We start from the raw sequence: 24,160 nt of genomic DNA, 5'->3' as shown, positions 1-24,160 counted from the left end.
AAGCCGAAATCGTGGATAAAATTGAAATGTAGTTTGTTTATTAAAACCTTTCTTTTCACTAACTAAATATGAAATATGAATCGGGATTGGAAGTGATGATCCTATACTTCTTTTCAGTATTAGAATGGTCGATATCGTGTTCTGAATAACGCGTGCCATATAATGTCCAAATATCTACACCACCCAGGCTCCCAATTCGGCACTTAAATGTCTATTCTTCGCTCTCGAAATGTTCGATGTGATTGTCTTTCACACGCAGGGTTCAATTTAACGGTGTATGCATTGTTTTTAGTATTTTAGATCCCCGTTAATTAATTTCTGGTAGTTAATAAGCGAACTATTTTCATGTTGGTGCGTTGTTTGTATCAGTTACCCCAGCAACCGTCCAAGGATAAGATTCTCTTAATGTTCCGCGCACACGCGTTTCACAATTTTATAAAATGCAGAATTACGTAAACTATAGGTTTCCGCTGCGTACAACTTTCGTGGGTTGCACAACCATAATAGTTTCCCAAGAGAATTTTTCCCAGCTAACACAAAGTTCGAATTAAGTTGCCGGAATCATTTTCACTTCACCCGACAATAAACGTCTCTGATCACTTCGTCACACGTAATGTATTTTAAACGTGCTTGAAGAGTCTTTAAATAATCTCCTTAACGAATTTCGCAGTCGCGTACCACTTTTTCATCGACTAGCCCGATCACGATAATTGAAGGTAGAGAGCTCAATAATGTGTTACATGTTCTTTTATATCTATTAAAAAACAAACGCCCCCATTATCTCTCTGTCCCGCTTGGTCTTTGCTACTTTGCTTTTTATTACTTTTCATTATATTGCTTCTTAGCAATACTGCGCAGTTATTAAAGTTTCGTATTACTTTCCCCTTTTTAATTCTTGCAAAATAAAGTCTGTTTATCCCAAATTTTTATTACTATGATGCTAATTGACACGCCTGCCCGCAAAGTACCGTTATGTCAGCTGATGTATATTATTACATCTTTTGGAGATGGTAGCCAGTACCGTAACCGATAGAGAATAAATAAAATTGTACAGCTGTTGAAACAAAAAATGATTTTTTCCATACATAAAATTTGTCTCCCTGTGCGGAAATCACGAATTGTGCGACATATGGGTCGTGACCACGAGACATAGGGAAGTCTGGGGCGATAGTGGTGGATTGCTCGGAGAGTCGACATGGTTAAGACTATCGCTCACGACAAGTGGGAAATGCGGGAGTCCGAGTCCGGCACAAATTTTAATGTGTCGCGCAATGCGAAGCTATTTCGTAAAGTTAACCACAGCTGTAATCTGTAACTTATTATCCGGTCATATGAATAAAATATTTTGCAATCAAGACGGAGTGTCTGAAGATGGTTCTGAATGAACCGAAACCGGTCATATGAATAAAAAGTTTTGCAATCAAGACGGATTATAAGTCACATTATACAATCACTGATTGCTGCTATCCAATAGACATTATGTTTGTTTTTGCAAAACAGCTGTAATCGTCGCTGACAGGTCCTGTTTCCTGAGAAATGCATACGTGTCTGAGTGACACTGTCTTGATGAGACACGGAGACTGTATAAACACAGGCACTATAACGATCAATGATTTAAAAGCAGGAAAACAAAAAATATCTGCAGAAACAGTAGTGAAACAGCTAGGTTGTTTGTACAAATTAGGTATGTGTTAAAATGTGCGGTTAGAATGCAGAACTGACCTCGCCTCACAGCACGGCTGTGAAGCCGGTCCACTGGCAACAAAGAGAGCGGCAGCGCGGCAGGAGGGGCGTGGCGGAGGCGAGCAGCGCCGCGTCGTCCGTCACTGTACGCACGGAGCGCGCTCCAGTCCGGCGATCCGGTTCGGCGAGCTTTTACCGCGGGGCCCGAAACTGGAAGGACTGCATTTCTACGCCTCTGCTCGAGCCGGATGCTGCTATGTGCGTACGTGTGTGTGCGTGAGTGTGACAGCCCGTGCCCCGCTTCTTTCACAGATCAACAAGTGCTGCCGCCCCGCTGGCCTTGACCCGTAGCGGCCGGTATGCGTCTCCGTTGTAGCGGGCAACCTGTCGCTACAACAACAGGAAGAGAGAAGCCCTCCCCGACCACGTGGCTCGAGCCGACCGACACGGCTGTAACTACCGCACGGCTAACTGGGCTGGTGGTCAGACAGCGCAAAGTAGCCGGCAGAGGGACAGGATGTCCGGCTCGTGCCGCCGATGTAGATACGGTGGCGGCGCATCCGGCGCGGGAGCACAGGGGGACAAATTGGGGTCTCTGCTAGTCCAGTACCGGCTTCTCCGTTCTCTTTTTGCGTCCCCGCCCAGACGGTCTCGCCGCTACCTATGCTCGGATCTTTCCCGGGCAGGTGGCGACCACCGCCCGTGTCCTCATGTGGGGTAACGGGTGGGCCGGTCAGAGAGGGAGGGGAGTAATAGGACGACCTGACTGGTCCCTGGAACGCGACTGAGTCGGCCGCAGGGCGCCATCTGGCTGCTGGAGGTTCCAGTGCGGCGTCACCCGGGCCGTCTAAGGGCGTGAACAGAGACAGAGAGAGAGAGACTTTAAAAGCGGAGCGTTGGGTCGGCAGCTGATCACACCGTTTTCCATCGCTAAGAGTGCCGTATGCTCATCTCGAACGCGCAGCGTCAGTGAAAGTGAATCGGCCAGTTCTTCTTTTTTTTTTTTTTTTTGCATCTTTCTTCGCCTCAAGCGTAGAGCGGACTATAACCACAATGAAATCGGCGTTACTGATTTTAACGGCGTTGCTGATGCAACGGGCTGAGTGTAAGGCTGTCGCGGCCGAAACCTCTACTGGCGATGCCGCCTCGACCTGGGACAGCTGCTTGAAGAAAGACTCGATACAGTGTATGCAGCTAGTGGCGTACCGCAACATTAGAGCTTTCTTCGACCGGGACAGTATCCCACTGGTGACTGGGCTGTCACTGGTGCGCGAGGCTGAAGTAGGGTCTGCTGTGTCGTCGACGTCAGCAGCACGAGAGTTGGGTCGCCAGGTGGAAGAAGCGCAAGACGTGTCGTCGCGTGAACAGGCGCTAGAGCAGTTCGCTTTGGGCGAGGCGGCAGCCTTTGTCCGAGAGCGCAGCCTGCGAGTCGACCTGCCGCAGCTGGCGAGGGCCACCGCCAGGGCCATCGCGGACCGCCTGCCCACGGATGTGCGTACCAAGATCTCCGAGCTCATCACTGAAGGTGAGTCCAGTTTTCACTCTTCCATTGGTCTTCGCACTGATTTAATACAAATTACCCTCCAGCAACAAGGTGCCGAATACTCCACCGTTGAGGCCCAAGCTAACTATCAACTGAGGAGGTGATACGCAAAGGTTAACATGTTCCCAATATAAAAAAATTAGATACGGAATGGAACGGTACATATACGATAAGCAGAATCTAAAATATCATTCAGTACAAGGGAAATCGAACGTGGGCAATCGCGGAAACCTGTGAAAATACACGGTTCAGAGTAAACACGAACGTGTCCACATATACATTCAGTGCAAAGAAGAACTAATCCATTACGGTCTATAGAAGACGCTGAATTCAGTCACATGATTTCAATTCCAGTGACGGTCAGACGTTCCCACGCCCAGCAGCTGTTAGCATCAGTTCGTAATAATATTCCATAGCCCTAATATTAATAGTTATTATTACGAGGACACTACCTACTCACCACATTTTCAAAAAGTGAAGAGACCTCTACGAAAAAGGACGACAAAAGGAACAAAAGAGGAATCTAGTGTGGTCTACCAGTCAGTGGGTTAAGTAATAAACCTCGATGTTGACTGGAGAGTGACAGACGTGAAATTCCTATCTAAAGGCCTACGAAAATTAGACTACATAAAGGAAATGAATGAATTTTCTTATACAAGTACGAAACTACGGGAAACATTCATGCTGATATGAAGGCATCTGCGCTCTAGAGGCCCCAGAAAGATGTACAACAGTCGAAGTCTCTTCAAAAACGCGGATGTACCATCACAAAACTCCTTTCTTAACCATGACCGGAAGTATTTCTCAGCCATTTAATTTCAGATGTCAGTAAGAAAGATGGTTATACTCTACTGCAAACTATTTTCTGTGAAGAGTGGCAAATTCTAGGGAACTTAAATTGGTATACACCCACCTTTGACGATATATCCGCCTTGTTCAACACTGTTTAGAGGATGCTTCTGGTTTATATGTTTAAATGTAACAATTACCTCAAAGGACCTTTCTATTAACATGTAATGCTATCGTTATATCATTGTATTCTGTTACGCTGATTTGAAATATTTTAAATAATTGTGAATCAATAATGAAATCAGAACATTCGGTAGTACACTGAATATCAATGTCACAGTTGCCAGATTATAATTCTTTCCGTGATATAACACACTAAATTGTTAGAATTATGTAATACGATACAGTATTGGAAGTATTATACAATCAACAGTAACTTTGAAAAAAAAAAGGTATTTGCTTATAGAAATCATTCAACGCTGAACACCTCAAAATGGTTCCTGCTAATGAGAACATGTCCATATTTAAATGTACTTTTAAAAGAATATTTCCGTTCTAGGTTTAATTTACAGCTGTAAACTACAGTCGTTTGCATTGCATTGTGTCATTTTCATTCATATGTATGCCTGAAATAAGCTGTAAGTCGATTGTAAAAGCCGCGCGTAATGGCCGCGCGATTTGAGGCCCCATGTCAGGGATTGCACGACCCCTCCCGCCGGAGGTTCCAGTACTCCCTCGTACGTGGGTATGTGTGTTGTTCTTAGCATAAGTTAGTTTAAGTAGTGCGTAAGTCTAGGAACTAATTACCTCAGCAATTTGGTCCCTTAGGAATTCACACACATCTGAACATTTTGATTGTAAAAAACTGCATTTAGGGAACATGTCCGTCTTTGCACGTCACCTCCTCAAGTATTCATTCTGTTTAAAACAGAGTCACAGTACTACTTTTTCCAGAAAATTACAGGTTTTTGATCAACTAAAGAGTCCTCGAAAATTTTCCTTATAATCAGCATCGTTTCATGTAATGGCCTATTATGCATGAAATACTTAGCCGGAGATGTATCATCTGTGTAGATACTGCAAGAAGATAATGAAAACAGTAGCAAGTTGAAACCTTTAACGCTAGGGTATAATATTTATTTCTTCTACTGTATTATAATCGAATTTTTTTGTGAAGTTCCGATTCCTGAAATCGCTGCAAAGTTTACATGTAATCTCATCATTACTTAAATACCCATCTGTTCGTTTCTCGACAGTATTATGTCCTACAATAACAACGTCAGGAGGAACAAAAACCCGAATTCCTAGCTGTAGCATGCGATTGTTGACTGGGATAATGTCAAGGTGAGTCTAGACGTGACGAACAAACTTGAATGAGATGAAATATATAGCTTCTAACAGCATACGGTGGCCAGTAGGTGAATTAACAATAATATAAGAATGCTGATTGTGGTCTACTTTGATGTAATGGAAGTATTTTTAGTAGTAGTCTACTGCTGATAGTAGTGCTGACGTTAAACGATCGATGATGTGGAAAAAGAAAACAGTCGAAGCAGTAGATACGCAATAGATGCTAATAGCAGAAGGTAGAACTCAGCGTAATTTTAATGTACTAAATCACCCATATTAAAGTGATAAATGTGATAAAATGGAAATTATATGCTACTTGAGAATGGAAATAGGTTTTAGGTATACTTGTAGCAATACAATAAAAATGTCTATTTAATCCGATAATTGCCATCAGAATAATATTCGGTTTGTTGCTTAGGTATAGTACATAAGTTGCTTTCCTTTATCAGCAATTGACCATCGTACTTTATCAATATGTGTCATATACACTAATGTGTTAATGAATAGTTGGCATTGATTCCCTAAACACCAAAGTTTAAATATTCTGATGTCATAACAGGATAACTTGAATCATTGAATTGGTTCAAATCAGCTACAACTCTTAAGACTAAATTGTAAAAATGTATCGTCTTTGTCTGAAAATGACTGTATAGAACGGCATGTGCTTCATGTTTTTGTGTGCCTTTGTAGCTTTGAAGTTTTCAACGTGCATTTTCCACTTGACGTAGTTATACGCATTGTGTCAAATATTTCTTGAACATACCTGTCGTCTTTATATTGATGCACATTTAAATTACCTGGTGTATGTCTGGCGTGGATTTGTGTAATCACTTTAAATTCGTGGAAATAGTCTATACAGAAAAAACTTAATAGCCAGTGAGCTAAACCATACGGTATAATGTAGCCCCGATACTCACCTGAAACAATGTAGAGCTTACGAAACGATACGACATCTACGTCAGGATCCTCGTTTAATAAATTCAATTATAATCACTGCCGATGAGCGCCATGACAGCTGACTGCATAAATTTTCTCTTTTCTCAGCTGTGATTGCCTGCAACGTACCTACAGGACGCAACGGATAAAATGCATTTTTGGCTTCACATTGTTATGTATTCTAAATTTCACTGAAATCGAAAGAATCGAAACAATTCCTAAGAGATGACTATCATTCTTGTGCCATTATTTCTATTATAGTAGATTCAGAACTTTTGAGTAAATTGCAGTGTACGAGAGCTTACTGAAGCAGTAAGATAGCTCTCTTGAGAACAGCCGTGGCCACTGAAAGCGTGCTTTCATATTTATACGTGCTCATAGATTTAAACAACATCAATGTTCACACTGTGATTTGGAAGGGCCAACCTTGGCAGAAAACGGAAATGCTCTAAATCACAAGTATTATCGGAGCTGTTGATTGGAATCGGAATAATGATTATAGGCAATGGCAAGCAAACATTTCTGCCAATGGCGTTGTCAAGCCCAGCGGAGATGATTGAGTAACTGCTCTGAAAATCATAAGAATAGCCAACCATCAACGGCTTGGGGTTGCAGGACTGAATTAATTTCGCTGTTCTGGGGACACATAATGTGTAGCTACATGAATGTGGCCTTTAATTCTGATCCCTCCTTTGTCAGAATATTCCGGATTAGTCCCCCACTCGAATCTCCTGGAGGAGAGCGGCAAGGTGTTGATGACTGTGAGAAAAAAAAATGGCAGCGTCAGGGAAACGGGAACATTCTGTTAGTCAGGGCGCTGAATGACGGATATCTGAATGAGATTGAGCATCTGTAAAATTGGTATAAGGAAATGCAAAGGCTCAGTGAGGACACAGTAGGACTGAAGTGGAAAGAAGATACGCATTTCTGGTGGGATGAATAAGAGATAAAATCTAAAGCAGCAGAAAGGTGTCAATGAACGGACGAAGTCGAAAAACATAATACTGGCCGAACACAGAGGCAAGCAACAAAATGTTTCCTAACAGACAATCCGAAATGAGTCCATGTTATCGCCGCTCTCATATACCTTGGATGATGATTGTAACTCTATAATCAGAGAGAGAGAGAGATTCGATCTAAACGGATACCGATACTTGCCGACAGTCGTTTATCTCATGCAGGATGAAGGAATGAAATAGAGAGTTAGTAGAGTGCAGATGTAGACTTGGATAAAAATAATAGTATCACTGAAGGCCTTTTATGTCTGATAAGTGTAGGAAATACATTTTTACTTCCTTATACTTGTGATTAACCAGCACCATATCACAAAGCATACTTGATTTTTACTAGACTTACGAGGAATGCCTGTATGTATAAAATTTGACACTTTCTTGGAAACTTCAATATATATTTATTACACTTTCACAAAAAATCTATTATTCACCTAACGGCAGACTTACATTCCTTCATACCGAGCGAGATGGCACAGTGATTCTGGTTTCACATTCTCGAGGATGACGGCTCAAATCCGCGTCCGGCCATCCAGATTTAGGTGTTCCGCGATTTCCCTGAATTACTCCAGGCCAGATGCAGATTTCCTTACCCATGCTTTCCGAGTGAGAGCTTATGCACCGTCTTCATCAACCTCTTTCCTTCTTTACATTCCTTGATGAGGGCTTTCGTGACTGAATTGCGTTAGTTACACTCGTAGCACGTCAATTTCAATGTTATGAGTATTTAATCAATATCCCTTTCGTGACGTCTAAGCTAAAAATACATGCCATTGCATGTGTTGGTTATTTCTGTTAGAAATGAAATGCATATCTGACGATGGTTTTTCAGAGCTGAATCCGGTTTTGAAGAAGTATAAATTTCCGACGTGGATGGATAGTAAATCTAATGTAAAACTACCAGTTAGATACTGGGAATTACTAGGAAAGACTTCTCGAGGCTCCAGTCGAGTGACAGTAAGCTGTAAACGTTTTCCTTCCGTTTAAACAAGTGCATAGCTAATGGAGAACTCTGTGTGAACTACGTGAACAAGATCGGCCCTACAATCGATATGGAAAATAACTACCACTGCCATCAGCCTCGTAACTAGAAATTACATTTTACAGAAAGTTTGGTGCACTTCGTGGTGTTCCTACGCTGCCGCTCTTCAGTGTTCTGTCTTGGAACTGGTTTACTTTGCTGCGGAACATTGTGCTCACGCCACTCGACCAGTGGGCCATTGTGATCTGTGAAATGAGGAGGCATTCGGCTAAGGAGACACAAGCAAACACGTGATTACAAAAATGGTTGAAATGGCTCTGAGCACTATGGGACTTAACTGCTGAGGTCATGAGCCCCTAGAACTTAGAACTACTTAAACCTAACTAACCTAAGGACATCACACACATCCATGCCACAGGCAGGATTCGAACCTGCGACCGTAGCGCTCGCGTGGTTCCAGACTGTAGCGCCTAGAACCACTCGGCCACCCGGCCGGCTGGATATCGTGAGTTATTCCCGCATCAGCCCTTGTAGTTTCATGAAATTTAGTTCGGTAGCGGCACTATACGTAGCCTTCAAAAAAGCGTCTGTAACGGAGGTGCGTTGCAAGCAAAGAGACGTCCTTGAGTTTCGTTTGGAGGAAACCCAGAGCACTGCAGATAGTCATAGGCGTTTGCAGATGTCTACAGAGAAATGACAGTCAACAAAAGCACGGTGAATCGTTGGGCGAGGCATCTGTCATCATCGCAACGAGGTAGCGCAAACCTGTCCAAATTTCACGTGCCGTACACAGCTGTGACTCCTGGAGTGTTGGAAAGTGCGGACGCTGTCATTCGAGTTGACCATCACAAAAATGCAAACTAGCTTCTCCTTCTCCATGACAATGCAAGGCCTCACACAAGTCTGTGCACTCAAGCGGAGCTCGTAAGACTTCAGTGGACAGTTCTTCCTCATCCACCCTACAGTCCGGATCTCGCTCCTTCCGACTTCCATCTGTTTGGCCCATTGAAGAATGCGCTGCGCAGGAAGCCTTACGTGGATGATGTGGAGGTTATTGATGCAGCAAGACGTTGGCTCCGATGTCGACCATTACAGTGTACCATGTAGACGCACAGGTCAGTAAGGTGGCGTAAGGCAACCGCACAGAACGGTGGTTATGGTGAAAAAAAGTGTTTTGTAGCCAAAGGAGTGGAGTATAAAGTGGTGAATAAAACCAAGCTGATTTCAGAAAAAAATGTGTTATATTACTTGTTGAACGCCCCTCGTATGTAAATTTTTGTGACCATGGTGGTCTGGCGGGTAGTGCAGTAGGATTCGGTTCTGGAAGTTCAAACTTCAGTCCCGGTTAGAGGCGGGGATTTTGCCTCGTTCCAGTCCCTCCAGGAAGGTTCCAGATCGACTCAGTCTGGTATCAGTTGAGTACCGGGCATCTCTTCCGGAGGTGAAGGGCGGATGGGGCGATGGGCCCGCTATCCTGCCGCTCCCAGTGCCGCAGCGAACAAAGGTTACCTCCAGTTAGATCAATAGTCCAGTCACGGGCTTCCAGCACAGACGTTTAGAGTAACATTAATTTTTAGTGACAAATTTGCCTGGTTACTCTTGTAACACATACGAACAGATCTGAGGATTTGTTTGAATTGTATTGTATGTTAACCGGGGACCTAGAATCGACGGAGAGGCTCCGTCCCCGCCGCAGCCGCAGTGGTCCACAACCCCACGACGACCACCGCAGTCCACTTCAACCCTCCGCCGCCCCACACCGAACCCAGGGTTATTGTGTGGTTCAGCCCCCAGTGCCCCCCTCCCCCCCCTCACCCCCCCAGGGAACGTTTCACACCAGACGAGTGTAACCCCTTTGTTTGTGTGGTAGAGTAAAAGTGGTGTACGTGTACGTGGAGAACTTGTTTGCACAGCAATCGCCGACATAGTGTAACTGAGGCGGAATAAGGGGAACCAGCCCGCATTCGCCGAGGCAGATGGAAAACCGCCTAAAAACTATCCACAGGCTGGGCGGTTCACCGGACCTCGACACAAATCCAACGGGCGGATTCGTGCCGGGGACCAGGCGCTCCTTCCCGCCCTGAAAGCCGTGCGTTACACCGCACGGCCAACCAGGCGGGCTAGATCTGAGGATAGTTCAAGGGAACCGAAAATGGAAGCAGTCTAGATTACTGTCTGTCTAGAGTCCAGACGCGTAAAGGAACGGGTTTGTCGCAGGGCGAGGGAAGAAGAAGGCGCTGAAGGTGCTGGTGCCGATCCTGCTGGTGGCGGGAGTGAAGGCGGCGGGCGCGGCGGCGCTGTCCGTGCTGGGCCTGGCGCTGCTGGCCAAGAAGGCGCTGCTCGTGTCGACGCTGGCGCTGCTGGTCGCGGGCGCGCTCGTCGTGCTCAAGCTGGTGTCGCAGGGCCGCCACCCGCAGCACGAGGTGCACGAGGCGCGGCCGGTGCCTGTCGCCGCCGTCGTCGGCGGGCCTTACAGCTACGGCACCGTGGGCGGCGGTGGCTACCCGGTGGGCGGCGGCGTCGCCTACGAAAGCACCGGCTACAGCCACGGCGAGTTCAGCGCGCACCCGGCGCCCGTCGCGGCGCACTCGCTCGCCTACAGCGCCCACAAACCTGTGCGGAGGTAGGCAGGTAAGAGGCACTCCGATGCCTACACACTGCTCTGTTACATTTGTTCTTTCTTCGAGGGGAGGTTTCCTTCTAGCGGCGTTGGATAGAAATATCTGAATACTATCTGAACATAATGTTGCGTCGATATCCAAGTACACTCTCACGGAAACGAAAAATTTTATAGCATGAAGCACCAGTTGGATGCTTACTGAACTTTGTGGAGGTGTTCGTCACATAAAGGTTATACAACACGGAACTGATGACCCTCATCAACCGAATGACCTCCAATGAAACGAATACACTCCAACTTTCCAGGTGGCATGGAAGCAAACAAGCTTATAACCATTTTGAAGAATCTCTTGCCATACCTGAAACAGGTGCATAATCCATGCAGATTGATGACTTGAAGTTGGACTGAAAGTACATATCTCCTCATCGCATCCTAGATGTGGCCTCTGGACAGCAAATCAAGCAAGTCAAGGATGCATAAAGTCCTCAAGAGTGCACTGAGTGCTACATTCATTCAGATCGATAACTGGAGGCTCTATGAAACTACACATCTTTCCATTGCATCTTAGATATGGTACGTAGACGGTAAATCAGGCCACTGGGTAGACAAGTCAAGGATCCGAACATTCTTCAGGAAAGCAATGCATGCAAGTTCCATCCAAATCGATGGGTGGATGGTGGTGTGAAAGTACACATCTGCCCATTGCATCTTATATGTGGTCTGTGGACAGAAATTCAAATGGTTCAAATGGCTCTGAGCAAAAGAATGGCTCTGAGCACTATGGGACTTAACTTCTGAGGTCATCAGTCTCCTAGAACTAAGAACTACACTCCTGGAAATGGAAAAAAGAACACATTGACACCGGTGTGTCAGACCCACCATACTTGCTCCGGACACTGCGGGAGGGCTGTACAAGCAATGATCACACGCACGGCACAGCGGACACACCAGGAACCGCGGTGTTGGCCGTCGAATGGCGCTAGGTGCGCAGCATTTGTGCACCGCCGCCGTCAGTGTCAGCCACTTTGCCGTGGCATACGGAGCTCCATCGCAGTCTTTAACACTGGTAGCATGCCGCGACAGCGTGGACGTGAACCGTATGTGCAGTTGACGGACTTTGAGCGAGGGCGTATAGTGGGCATGCGGGAGGCCGGGTGGACGTACCGCCGAATTGCTCAACACGTGGGGCGTGAGGTCTCCACAGTAGATCGATGTTGTCGCCAGTGGTCGGCGGAAGGTGCACGTGCCCGTCGACCTGGGACCGGACCGCAGCGACGCACGGATGCACGCCAAGACCGTAGGATCCTACGCAGTGTCGTAGGGGACCGCACCGCCACTTCCCAGCAAATTAGGGACACTGTTGCTCCTGGGGTATCGGCGAGGACCATTCGCAACCGTCTCCATGAAGCTGGGCTACGGTCTCGCACACCGTTAGGCCGTCTTCCGCTCACGCCCCAACATCGTGCAGCCCGCCTCCAGTGGTGTCGCGACAGGCGTGAATGGAGGGACGAATTGAGACGTGTCGTCTTCAGCGATGAGAGTCGCTTCTGCCTTGGTGCCAATGATGGTCGTATGCGTGTTTGGCGCCGTGCAGGTGAGCGCCACAATCAGGACTGCATACGACCGAGGCACACACGGCCAACACCCGGCATCATGGTGTGGGGAGCGATCTCCTACACTGGCCGAACACCACTGGTGATCGTCAAGGGGACACTGAATAGTGCACGGTACATCCAAACCGTCATCGAATCCATCGTTCTACCATTCCTAGACCGGCAAGGGAACTTACTGTTCCAACAGGACAATGCACGTCCGCATGTATCCCGTGCCACCCAACGTGCTCTAGAAGGTGTAAGTCAACTACCCTGGCCAGCAAGATCTCCGGATCTGTCCCCCATTGAGCATGTTTGAGACTGGATGAAGCGTCGTCTCACGCGGTCTGCACGTCCAGCACGAACGCTGGTCCAACTGAGGCGCCAGGTCGAAATGGCATGGCAAGCCGTTCCACAGGACTACATCCAGCATCTCTACGATCGTCTCCATGGGAGAATAGCAGCCTGCATTGCTGCGAAAGGTGGGTATACACTGTACTAATGCCGACATTGTGCATGCTCTCTTGCCTGTGTCTATGTGCCTGTGGTTCTGTCAGTGTGATCATGTGATGTATCTGACCCCAGGAATGTGTCAATAAAGTTTCCCCTTCCTGGGACAATGAATTCACGGTGTTCTTATTTCAATTTCCAGGAGTGTACTTAAACCTAACTAACCTAAGGACATCACACACATCCATGCCCGAGGCAGGATTCGAACCGTAGCGGTCGCGCGGTTTCAGACTGTAGCGCCTAGAACCGCTCGGCCACCCCGGCCGGCTGTGGACAGAAAACCAGGGGACTGGTTAGCGAAGTCAGTGATGTGTACTTTCTTCAAGAATGCAGTGAGTGCAATGTTCATGCAGATCTATGACTGGAGGCTGGTATGAAAGACGGTAAATCAGGGGACGGAGTAGGCAAGTCGAAAATCCGTACATTCCTCGAGAATGTAATGAGTCCAATGTCCAAGCTAATCGGTGGTCCTACATATGATACAGTACCGCTCATTAATTTCTATACATCCAATAAATGACATCTAGTTATCTGTAGAAAAAGATAATACCGTAGGTACGGTTGAGGAAGCAAAGGAATAGTAAAACAGTTGTACACATGTCATGATTTTTGTTTGTGGTCATCAAGATGCAATACTATCCAAGAAACAATGTTGTGTACATAAACGTTATGTACTTATTTGATATGTTTGTTTACCTATTTTCCGACAGACGCCGCATTTGGTGCGCGTGTGTTGTTCCCTGTAGTGATGTAATGACCGCAGTGAACGGCAAGCATTGCTACGATACATAACATGTGGTTCCTGTACGTCAGTTCTTTCGTGACATTGAAGTGGGCGCGTCGGTAGGAATGCTCCATGAGTGGAGGTGTATATGGGAAGACGTGCTGTAATTGTAGCACTTAGCCAAGCAGTTTTATCCATTCGCCAAATTGCGAAACGGTGTAGTGTGTCTATAGGGGAAGTGCAATACACCTTTCACCGCTAGCAGACAACAGGTAGCAATAAGGACATGCCACGACCAGGACGACCTCGTAAAACAACTAAAAGTGATGATAAATATATCAGAATTACCAGTAAGAGAAATAGATTCAAACCAGCGCCCCAAATTCGTGGAAAATTGGAAATTTGTGGTAAGTTTCCATGGGAACAAACTGCTGAGGTCATGGATCGCTAGGCTCACACACTACTTAATGTAACTCAAACTAACTTACGCTAAGAACAACACACACACCCATGCCCGAGGAAGGACTCGAACCTCCGACAGAGGGGAGCCGCGCGAACCCTGGCAAGGCGCCTCAGACCGCAAGGCTACCCAGCGCGGCCCCAAATTCATGCAGAATTGGTAGAAATTAACACGCCTACAATATCTGTTGCAACAGTAAAAAAGACTCGACTGAAGCCGGATTGACAGGATGTGTCACACCAAGGAAACCCCTTCTATGGCCCATAAATAAACAGAAGAGACCTGAATGGGCTAGAAAACATCGTACTTCGACATCGGAAGAGTGGGCGAAGGTGTTATTCACCGATGAATCAAATTTCGAGATTTTTGGAACCAGAAAGAGACTATTTGTTCGCCGATTTGTAGGGGAAAGGGTAGCCCAGCAGTTTTTTCTACCTACGGTTAAATACAGTGGAGGTACTATTATGGTTTGGGAATGTTTTGCCGGAGATAGTGTTGGCGACATTCTGAAAACAGTAGGATGTATGTATCAGAAGCAGTACCACCCCATACTTCAGTATCATGCAATACGATGTGGATTGCGTGTTATAGACAAAGGGTTCACCTTACAATAGTATAATGACCCAAAACATCGATCGGCATACTGTGCGAACTGCGTTGCATCAAAGTAAAAACAGAAAGTACTGAATGATATGGTATGGCCGTCCCAAAGCCCCGATTGTAATCCCACTGAAATGGATGGGATGAAGTGGACAGACGTATCAGGGAAGTTAATATATCCAGCAAGGTACATCTCTAAAATATTGTTAAGGATGCGTGGAATCATATAGATTCACGATACCTATAAAAACTTATTGACCACATGCTTCGAGTTTTTGAGGCAGTCATTAAATCCAAAGGAGAATACTTTTATGAAAGTAAAATATAATTGTTGTGACTGTATTATATATGTGGAAGTTCATATCATTATATTTTGTGACAAATAACGTTTGATTTGTGTTTTAAATCTGAAATACCGGGGTGTATTGAAATTAATGAGCGATAGTTTATGTATGAAATTAATTAGCGATAGTTGATGTAGACGCTAAATCAGGAGACTGGGTAGGCAAGTCAAGGAGCTGTACATTCCTCACGGAAGCAGTGCATGAAATGTCCAAGCATATCGATGGCTTGAGGTTGCTGTGAAAGTACACATCTATCCATAGCATCCTATAATATAGTCTCTGGACAGAAAATCAGAAGCCTGGGTAGGCAAGTCAAGGATCCATTCATTCCCCAAGAATGGAGAGGGTTCAGCATGCATGCAAACTGAAGTCTGGAGGCTGGTGTGAAAGTATACTTCTTCCCATCGCGTCCTAGATATGGTATGTGGACATCAAATGAGGGGAGTGGGTAGCTGAGTCGAGGATCCATACATTGAGGTTTGAATTACACTGTGGGGTCTTGCATTGTCTTCCTTGTCATGAAGGGTCTGACAACAGATTTTAGCCTTCTAGAAACATAATCTCAACATAGGATTACACCGTCAACAGGTTTCACATAAATGGTAGGTACGCTGACCTACTAGGGGTGTCTTCATGCGAATGAAATTTTTACTAAAACATAAAATAACATTGCTAAAAAGGAGTGGTCAGAATTTAGAGCAGGTATGCTCAAGTCAAAATCGAAATTAAACGTTCTAGCCTTTGCCACCTGTGCCCAGGTGGGAACAACATCAGACATAATGGTGAGCATTCATCCTCCCTTTCCACAATTACAAAATTAGTTCTGTGGTCAGATCTGAGACTCCCCATTATTGATTCCAATGCCCGGAAAACTTTGGATGAAAGAAGCAGAAGCGGGACCCGTTGCGGAACACCACAGAATGCCTTTCATTGTTCCGGTTGACTCTGGCTGTACAACGTGCAACTCTGTTACCTGTGGTATAGTGTCAACAGAAAACGGAGTAATGCAACTCGAGATCTCTACTCAGCTTCCAGTAATCTGTGTCCCTCAGCTAGAGGTGACAATCAGCCTTGACATCTGCTCGGATTCCAGCGTTTGCCATCCAGATATTTGTCACATTCAGAGGAACAATTCTGCGTATTCTCCTGTTGTTATCCTATTGGAAAGACTCGTGCCTATTCTTCTTGCTACTCTGTTGTCCCGAGTCTATCTTGTCATCTCTAAGCTTGCAGTCAGTGAACTACGGCAAATTGTCTGTATAATCTGCCGGTGTGATGTTTCCTCATCCCTGGAAGTCTGAAGTCTAGCAGTAAGATGAACGTTCTCGTCCTCTGAGCATGCTGTGTTGCACCCTTCACGTGGAAATTTCCTGTAACATTGGGCACACTTCTTGTACTCAGAATAATGAAAGCTCACATATTTGTGGTATTTTAATCAACATATCCCACAGCACCGTATATACTGCATTACTAGCCAAGTCAACGAAGGCCGGGGAGGGGGGGGGGGCAGAGAATTCGTGTAGGGGGGAAAAAGTACATGTGGTCCCAAATTTATGTGAAGCGGTGAGGGGAAGTGTCGTGAACTATATAATAAAAATTCTGACGAGTGGGGCATGCGGTTGAGAGTTGGGAGGGGGACGGACACTAGAGATCAGTATTTCATGTTTTTACCGAATATCTCGAAAATTGCGACTTCTAGTATAAATGTTCCCCAGTACAAAATTAAACTGCACTGAATTTTCTACAAAGAGGGGCCTATTCGTTTTTCTCTAGGACTAAGAGTTTCGGCGCTCGAAGTCGTGGGAAGTGGCAGATTCTTACCCGTTGGTTGTTCACGGTATAAAATTGACGTTTATTGTTCGATGATGTGGCCTAAGAACAAATATTAAATGTGTGTACCAAATCTAAGTGCAGTAGAGTCGTATTATGGGATAAAATGTGTTCTGGGAGTGTGACAGGCAGGAAAGGCTGGGGGTTAGGGCGGCGGGGGAGGTTGAACGGAGCGTACACGTTTGAGGTTGGAAGACTATAGTCATGCACATCCCTAATTTGTATGTGTGTACCAAATCTAAGTGCAGTAGAGTCGTATTATGGGATAAAATGTGTTCTGGGAGTGTGACAGGCAGGAAAGGCCGGGGGTTAGGGGGGCGGGGGAGGTTTAATGGAGAGTACACGTTTGAGGTTGGAAGATTATAGTCATGCACATCCCTCATTTGTTCATCTGGGAACTGAAGAGCGAGCGGGCGATACCGCTCTGTATCTGCCTCACTGCGACACGAAAAGCCACTGCTGGGTGTTTCTCAGAGTTGTAGTTATCTTTCCGCAGTACACCTTATTAATTACTAAGATGAAATACGCAAGCACTCTCGCGGAGGGGGAGGAGGGGTAGGAGTGTTTATTTGCAACGAAGTGTGTTAGCTGAATAAAGATGAGTTGTTAAGTCGAGTTATAGTACTAACGAAAGAAAAGCATATGGACAGATACGTAATTTCGGGATACTCGTCTACACTGCTGGAGGGGAAACTGATTCTTAGTAATGCTCTATGGCATCTGTAGCGTCCCTCAGGGAAAGGCAACTTCCCCACTACGGGTGTTGCTCGCTTTTCAATTTACAGAGTACACCTCACCAGCATTACCATTCCAGTTCTCTCGCATTAATATAGTGGGGTTGCTTTCTGTTTATTAAGGAACTTCCTATTTCCATTTCTTAAGTGAGCTTTTGGGTAAAATACCTTCCTACAGACAATGGCTGTGAAGTGATCAATTTGTAACTATGATTATGTCAGTGATCTATGTAGTATTGGTGGGAAAGGGATTGAATTAATAAATGAGGCTTCTTGCTGCTGGGAGGGGGACCATAGCAAGACATGTAACCGCATTGGAGTCACATGATGGTTAATTAATGAATGACCAAAAAGCTACCGCACTCTCTCGCCGTTAGTTATGTAATTGGTAGACTGCATAAATCTATGCAATTCAGGAAAAGCTTGCAGGTGTAGAGTGGGGTGCAGTGGATGGAACAATTTACCATATCTCCACAGTATTTGTTGCCAAGTGGATGTCAATATGTTTGACGGAATAGGACTGATCACTTTCCACTCTAGAACACTAATTTGGTGTAATGCATTGCTTGAGTTATATTGATAGAGCTGAAGTTCCATAACATCTAGGTGGGCTGCTTCTGTTATACAGGGCGTTAAATTAAGCCTCTGGATGCCTTCAGATGTTGGGACATCTGAGGCTGGGATGATGCGTTAGATACCCACATATTGCGAAAAGTATTTCAGCAACTGATAGTGGAAACAAATAGTCCAATAAAGTCAAATAGATTTTGGCATCATGTTATACTTGGAACAGGCTCTTCAATATGGTCGACAGTTGACAGCTCCAGCGTCGTTAAATACTACCTCACTTAAAAACTGCGAATAGACTCTAAGGAGCGAGAAAACACACTACCAATGAGTCATTCAATCTGGTCCTACATTTATATTCATGCAGGTCTCGACGGAAAATACAAAATTGTTAACTTTGGTGGCCGATGGATGAACGTGACGCTGCAGCGCAATGTCACCCTGCAGCTGGCAAGGATAGCAGACAGAGGACACGTAGATACCAGGGCATAGAATCTTAGCGAATTTCATTCCGTATGCTCAGTTCGACAGTAACTATGCCTGGCAGACAGGAGCGTGAACAATATACACACATTTCAGCATTTGAGAGAGGACTTGTAGTTGGGCTCAAAGAAGCCGGTTGGAGTAATCGCCGAATCGCTCTACATTTGGATAGGAGCGATGCTAGGACTCACCGATATTGGCTGGGGTGGGTGAAACATGCGGTCTACCTAGAGGAACGAAAGTACGTGATGACCGTGCAGTCGTCAGAGAGGCGCTCAGAGCACCCTTATTCATCACTATCACCGATCCGACTTGCTATAGATGGAAAACCACCGTTCGGTTTCTGCTAACAATATGACAGTTCCATAAGCCGCATTTTTGGAGGTTGTAAAGTCGGGTACCAACTTTTTTAGATTTGCGCAGAAAGTTGACAATTCACTGACCTTCAAATATGAGGCAAAAAATTTCCTATTTGAACTATTGATCCCATTGCAGCTGCGTTAATCAGGTTCATACTCCAGTAAGAATCACACAGCCTCATATTACGGACATTCAGTTTGTTATGGTATTTCTTTTTCAAACCACTGCTTATAGTAACGCCACCAGTACTGCCTTTCTAATTACACTCCACCTCGGGATTGCGCCAATCATAAAGAAATAAAACGATAGTACCGATTTAACGATCCTTATTTTCCCAGCATACCACAATAATTTCTACTCCTGGCAAGAACGTCGTCTTTGTTATAACTCAGGATTACATAACGTTTCACATAATGTTCTAGTGTTAAGACAAAACTAAATTGCTCTAATATTGTCACATGGTGTTTTATGATTTCGTAATGCTATGTCATAGCCAATTTTTCAGATAGATGTTAGAGGATGTAAACACAGTGAGTTATGAGATTCACAAGCTATTAGTTGATAAAAAAGAAAGCAGATTTAGATCTTCTCAGAAAGATGTTTACTTTAGTAGTGTTTCGAGTCTATAAACACTGTTGCACTCTTGATCTGTTTCAGGCGCACGTCAACGTCGCAGCAGAAGATGGCCCTCTAGCTAAAGGAGAGTCGAAACCACCGCAACCACTCAACAAATGTGTTATTTATTTATTTCGTGAATCATCTGCGATGACAGCCAGAACATAGCAGGTTTTGACTGTGTATATATATCCACACTGTACAAATACATGTTTATCGTAATCCATTTAGCAATAATTTTCGACTTGACGAAGACGTTTGACCAAACTGACTGTAATTATGTCAATATCACTGAGGTATTATGAAAGCAACATTTGTCGGCCGAATCTTACACACTCGTCTTAATTGACAAATGCGAGAAACGCCTCATTTTAGCCAACAAAAGTTATACCTTTTCATAACTTCGTGTTCACCCAGATAGTGCCGCACTGGGATAGCACACGTTGGCACTCTGATGAAAGTGTCGCACTGGGATTGCACACAGTGGTACTCTGATCTCATTAAAGGACCCTATTTGCTCAGTTCAGTGTCGAGAATACCATTACAAGGATTCCCTTGCTATGCTGATCAGTTGGAAGTTCACGTCAAGACGATGGCTTGAAATTAGCTCAATTGATGTCTGTCAACATTATTTAGTGTGCTACTGATGAGAGCTGACATACAATTGTGCTTCTGGTAGTTTCGAATTGGGAAAAGTAGCTTACATAAAATTTCATTACCCGATATGTATCTGTTTCTAGTCCTGCAATATCGACACATGGATGTTGTGAGATACCATCAAAAGGTATTTTCGATGTAGTTGATGTTTGTGTATTTAGGGATTACTGTGAGACAAGGACTGAACAAGACGAACGTCCGACTTACAATTAACTTAGTCACTGTGATTAGTGCTGCAGCTTATGTTTATACACTTTTAGTTAGTACTCACATAGTTGTGAAAGTTTTTATTATGTATGTAGCGAAAATCTAGAGATACACTTACTATTAACTGATATACTTAATCCCGTGTCCGTATTATGTGTGTATATGTGACTCTGTCAAAGAGAAATGAACGTGTTGTTATAGTGCGCCACTTAACATTTACAATGTAATGCAGTTACTGTAAACGTAAATTAAATGATACCGTTAAAGCTATGTCACACGTTTGTTTATACTTTACTGTGCTAGATAATTTTAAAATACTTCTAGTTTAGTGGAGCAGAATAACAATTCCGATGGCAACATAATAACGTAACCCACTGGAAATATACATAAGATACTTTGAGCAGCTGGTTTGTATAAAACTTTCCCCTCAACCTCTTCAAGTTGCTTAACGCTCGTGCTAAGAGCATAAATAATCTAGACGCAACGAGTATTTAAAGAAAAAGATTTTATATCAGTTCTGAACATGTGGCAGTTGACAGATTCTTTCTAAGCATCACATGAAAGCTGCATTCCATGATGAATGAACAAAGGTAAGCAGATAGTTCATTTCTTTTATCTCTTGGGAATCGGTTCTGTAAAAATACAAGTTAAAGCGATCAGTCAGATGACATATTAGGCAAACTTAAGACTTTCCATCAACACATCAACTGATGAAGGGGATCTGTGGTTCTTGCGTCTTTGAAGCAATCTTTATTGCTGGCGATGGTTTTCTGCATCAGACGACTCTATTACTGTTACTGTTTGGTTAAAACTATTACGTTAAGACTGTTACATAGGAGATTAATAGTTTTGTAGCCCCGCTATGTGAGCTATACTACAGGGGTCTACAAGCAAGCAAACGTATCTGTAATTTCTCTACACTTCAACTCGTTTGATCTAGGTTACGGACACAAAACACAAATACCATAAACAAAATGAATGCATATAAGTTATTCACAGAAATAGATAGATTGTGTACTAGTATCTGAGAGTAAGTGGAGATGTGATAATCCATGTCCTTGGGAATGTGCGCAGGCAATGTTCCCAAGTATCAAAAATGTGAGGAAGCAGCCTGCCCAATAATTTTGTAAAAACCGTTCTTTACATCTCAGTTTTGTACTGTTTTCAGAGCAACAAACTAGTAAGGCTACAGTCTTCGACGTCAATCCCTATGTCAACAACTTTGTTACGTGAGAAATTATATAAAGTTCTTGCACTGAACTGGTTATTTACAGTCCATACTCGTATGTAATTTTAATCTGCTGAGTTACTGCGAGAGAATTATAAAAGAGATGAATCGAAAACTGACGTGAATTCACGTGACACACTTTAAATGTTTATACTCGGGAATTTTGTGTTGACAAATGCCAGTTAATATCGTACGGTGTGATTGCGTAGATGTGTTTGTAGCTGCCCCTTATATGTGTCGACTGCTGTGATATCTTTGGTGACGACGCTTCATTTATCGTTGTTCACTGGTCTTGAGATAATGCAGCGATGCTGCATTCCATACATCACCATGGAGCGATTCCAGAGCCTAATAATACCAATTTTCTCTGCTCTAGCGTAATACGTGATAATACGCAACCGACCTCTGATCATAGAAAACACCACTCAATATTAACCTCGACCAACAAACTAATATACTCTTTATAATACAGCTCGCCCACTCATTGGTACTTCTCAAAGTCAAACAGTATTCGACGCTCGACCCGTAGAGACAGTACCAATCATGACTGCATCTAACCAACGACAATAGTTCACTGAACTTGTCTCGGCGGCATAACACGGCTCAGAGGCTGTTTTCGAATACAAATTACACTCATATATAGGGTTCTGTATACTTCTGGATGATCTGTGGCAGAACTGAATTATTACAGGTTACCATCGGCTGTTCCTGACACGTTCTGAGGATCTAGTACCTTCAGAGTATACTGTGTCGTCTTCTACGATAAATATCTCCAATCACTTCACTTTTACAAATCTTCTTTCTTCTGCCTCTTCCTGCACTTGCGATTTTCTCCTCTTGCGTAAATGCCTTCCTCTGTAAATTATTGGTCATTACAAGCCACAGAATAAATATATCGGGAACATATATGTCACCTTATCTCTCAGTATCAGTGTCCTGGTCTCATATCTACAACAAACCGCACTGATCAAAAATTTCCTTCTTCTCTTACCGATAGAAAGTTCTCTTCTGATAAATTTGGCGATATTTTTCCGTAGTATATAATCTTATTCCTTCACTGGACTCCCTACACCACCCTTCAACTGTCTCTTTTCCTGCATTGTTAACATTAAGCAATGATATTAATTTCCTGTCGGACGGAGGTCTAGAATTACAGTGAAATTACATAAACATGTAAAATACACATAGATTACACAAAATTATCACAACACAAGAAATACGTAATATAAAGAAAAACAATACGTAAATAATGAAAATTTAAAAAAATATATGTACATATACAGGTACACATAAAACCTGAGTCGGACAGGCCCGTCACAACACAACTATCTTTCATATGAATTGCATTAGTACTGCACTACATGGAACCGAATAAAATAAACATGTTTAGGCGCATCATGGAAAACGTAACATGACTGCTGAAAATCAAATGATGACATAGGTCACGAAGATTTTCATAGCGGAAAAAGATTATGTGGTGCAAGAATCATCTGATATTTTCTAGAACTATGTTACTGCAGTCTGGGTGGGTGACATAACTTTTCATAAACGGAACGTGACTGAAACAACGTTTTCTATAGATGCTTCCACACAGAATCATTGTTTCGAAATACATTTCATACCCCTAACCGAATCATCCAACTTCGTGAAAAAGTTTGAAAGAATCGCAGCGTCAAGGAAAAATATATTTTACACGTCTGCATCAGACGGCTCTATTACTGTTACTGTTTGGTTAAGACTGTTACCTTAAGACATGGAAGGTTAATAGTTCTGTAGCCCCGCTATGTGTCCTATACTATAGCGGTCTAAAAGCAAGCAAACGTATCTGCCATTTCCCTACACTTCGTCAACTCGTTTGATAATGGAAGTAAGTGTGGTGGTAAAATTGTAGACGGAGACTAGGGATTGACTGCACTTAGCAGGTTCACATGGATGTAAGTGGCAGTACGAATCTGGAACGAAGAGACGTACACCGGATATACTAGCTTGGAGTGCTGCATCAAACTTTCTGACTGTCTTTGAAAACATTTAGATGTATACGTGTCGACTAATTTTCTTACATTTTCATTTATGTTGACACACATGATTCACACTAAAGAATAATAGACGATATGAAATAGATGTTAACAAGAAACTTTGAGTCTACCAGCGAAGAATGACACCTAGATTTTCTAAAAAATATGAAAGGGCGATTAGCGCTGAACCTCCCGTCGACCACGACTTCATGAGAGATGGGAAATGAGTTCGGAGTGAAAAAAGATGAGAAAAAAAATGTGTATGCCAAGGAATCATATCGAAATTGGCTTAAGAAAACACTGAAAACATATATCTGAATG

At 43.9% G+C, this 24,160-nt stretch overlaps 1 protein-coding gene across 2 annotated transcripts; it reads left to right on the top strand.

The window, feature by feature from the left end:
* The first annotated feature begins 2,309 nt into the window (after positions 1–2,309).
* Positions 2,310–20,866, top strand: LOC126473942 (uncharacterized). Of its 2 annotated transcripts, none has more exons than XM_050101304.1 (3): positions 2,310–3,208; positions 10,511–10,916; positions 19,775–20,866. In XM_050101304.1, the coding sequence occupies exons 1-3, from the start codon at positions 2,737–2,739 to the stop codon at positions 19,809–19,811; spliced, it is 915 nt and encodes a 304-aa protein (XP_049957261.1). In that variant the 5' UTR covers positions 2,310–2,736; the 3' UTR covers positions 19,812–20,866. The 2 variants fall into 2 exon arrangements, with proteins under 2 accessions (XP_049957261.1, XP_049957262.1); XM_050101305.1 differs by having other exon boundaries at positions 10,511–10,924.
* Positions 20,867–24,160: the final 3,294 nt, after the last annotated feature.

Source organism: Schistocerca serialis, chromosome 4 (genome assembly GCF_023864345.2).
Source record: "Schistocerca serialis cubense isolate TAMUIC-IGC-003099 chromosome 4, iqSchSeri2.2, whole genome shotgun sequence".
NCBI lineage: Eukaryota > Metazoa > Arthropoda > Insecta > Orthoptera > Acrididae > Schistocerca > Schistocerca serialis.
This window is presented reverse-complemented; position numbering and strand designations above follow the sequence as displayed.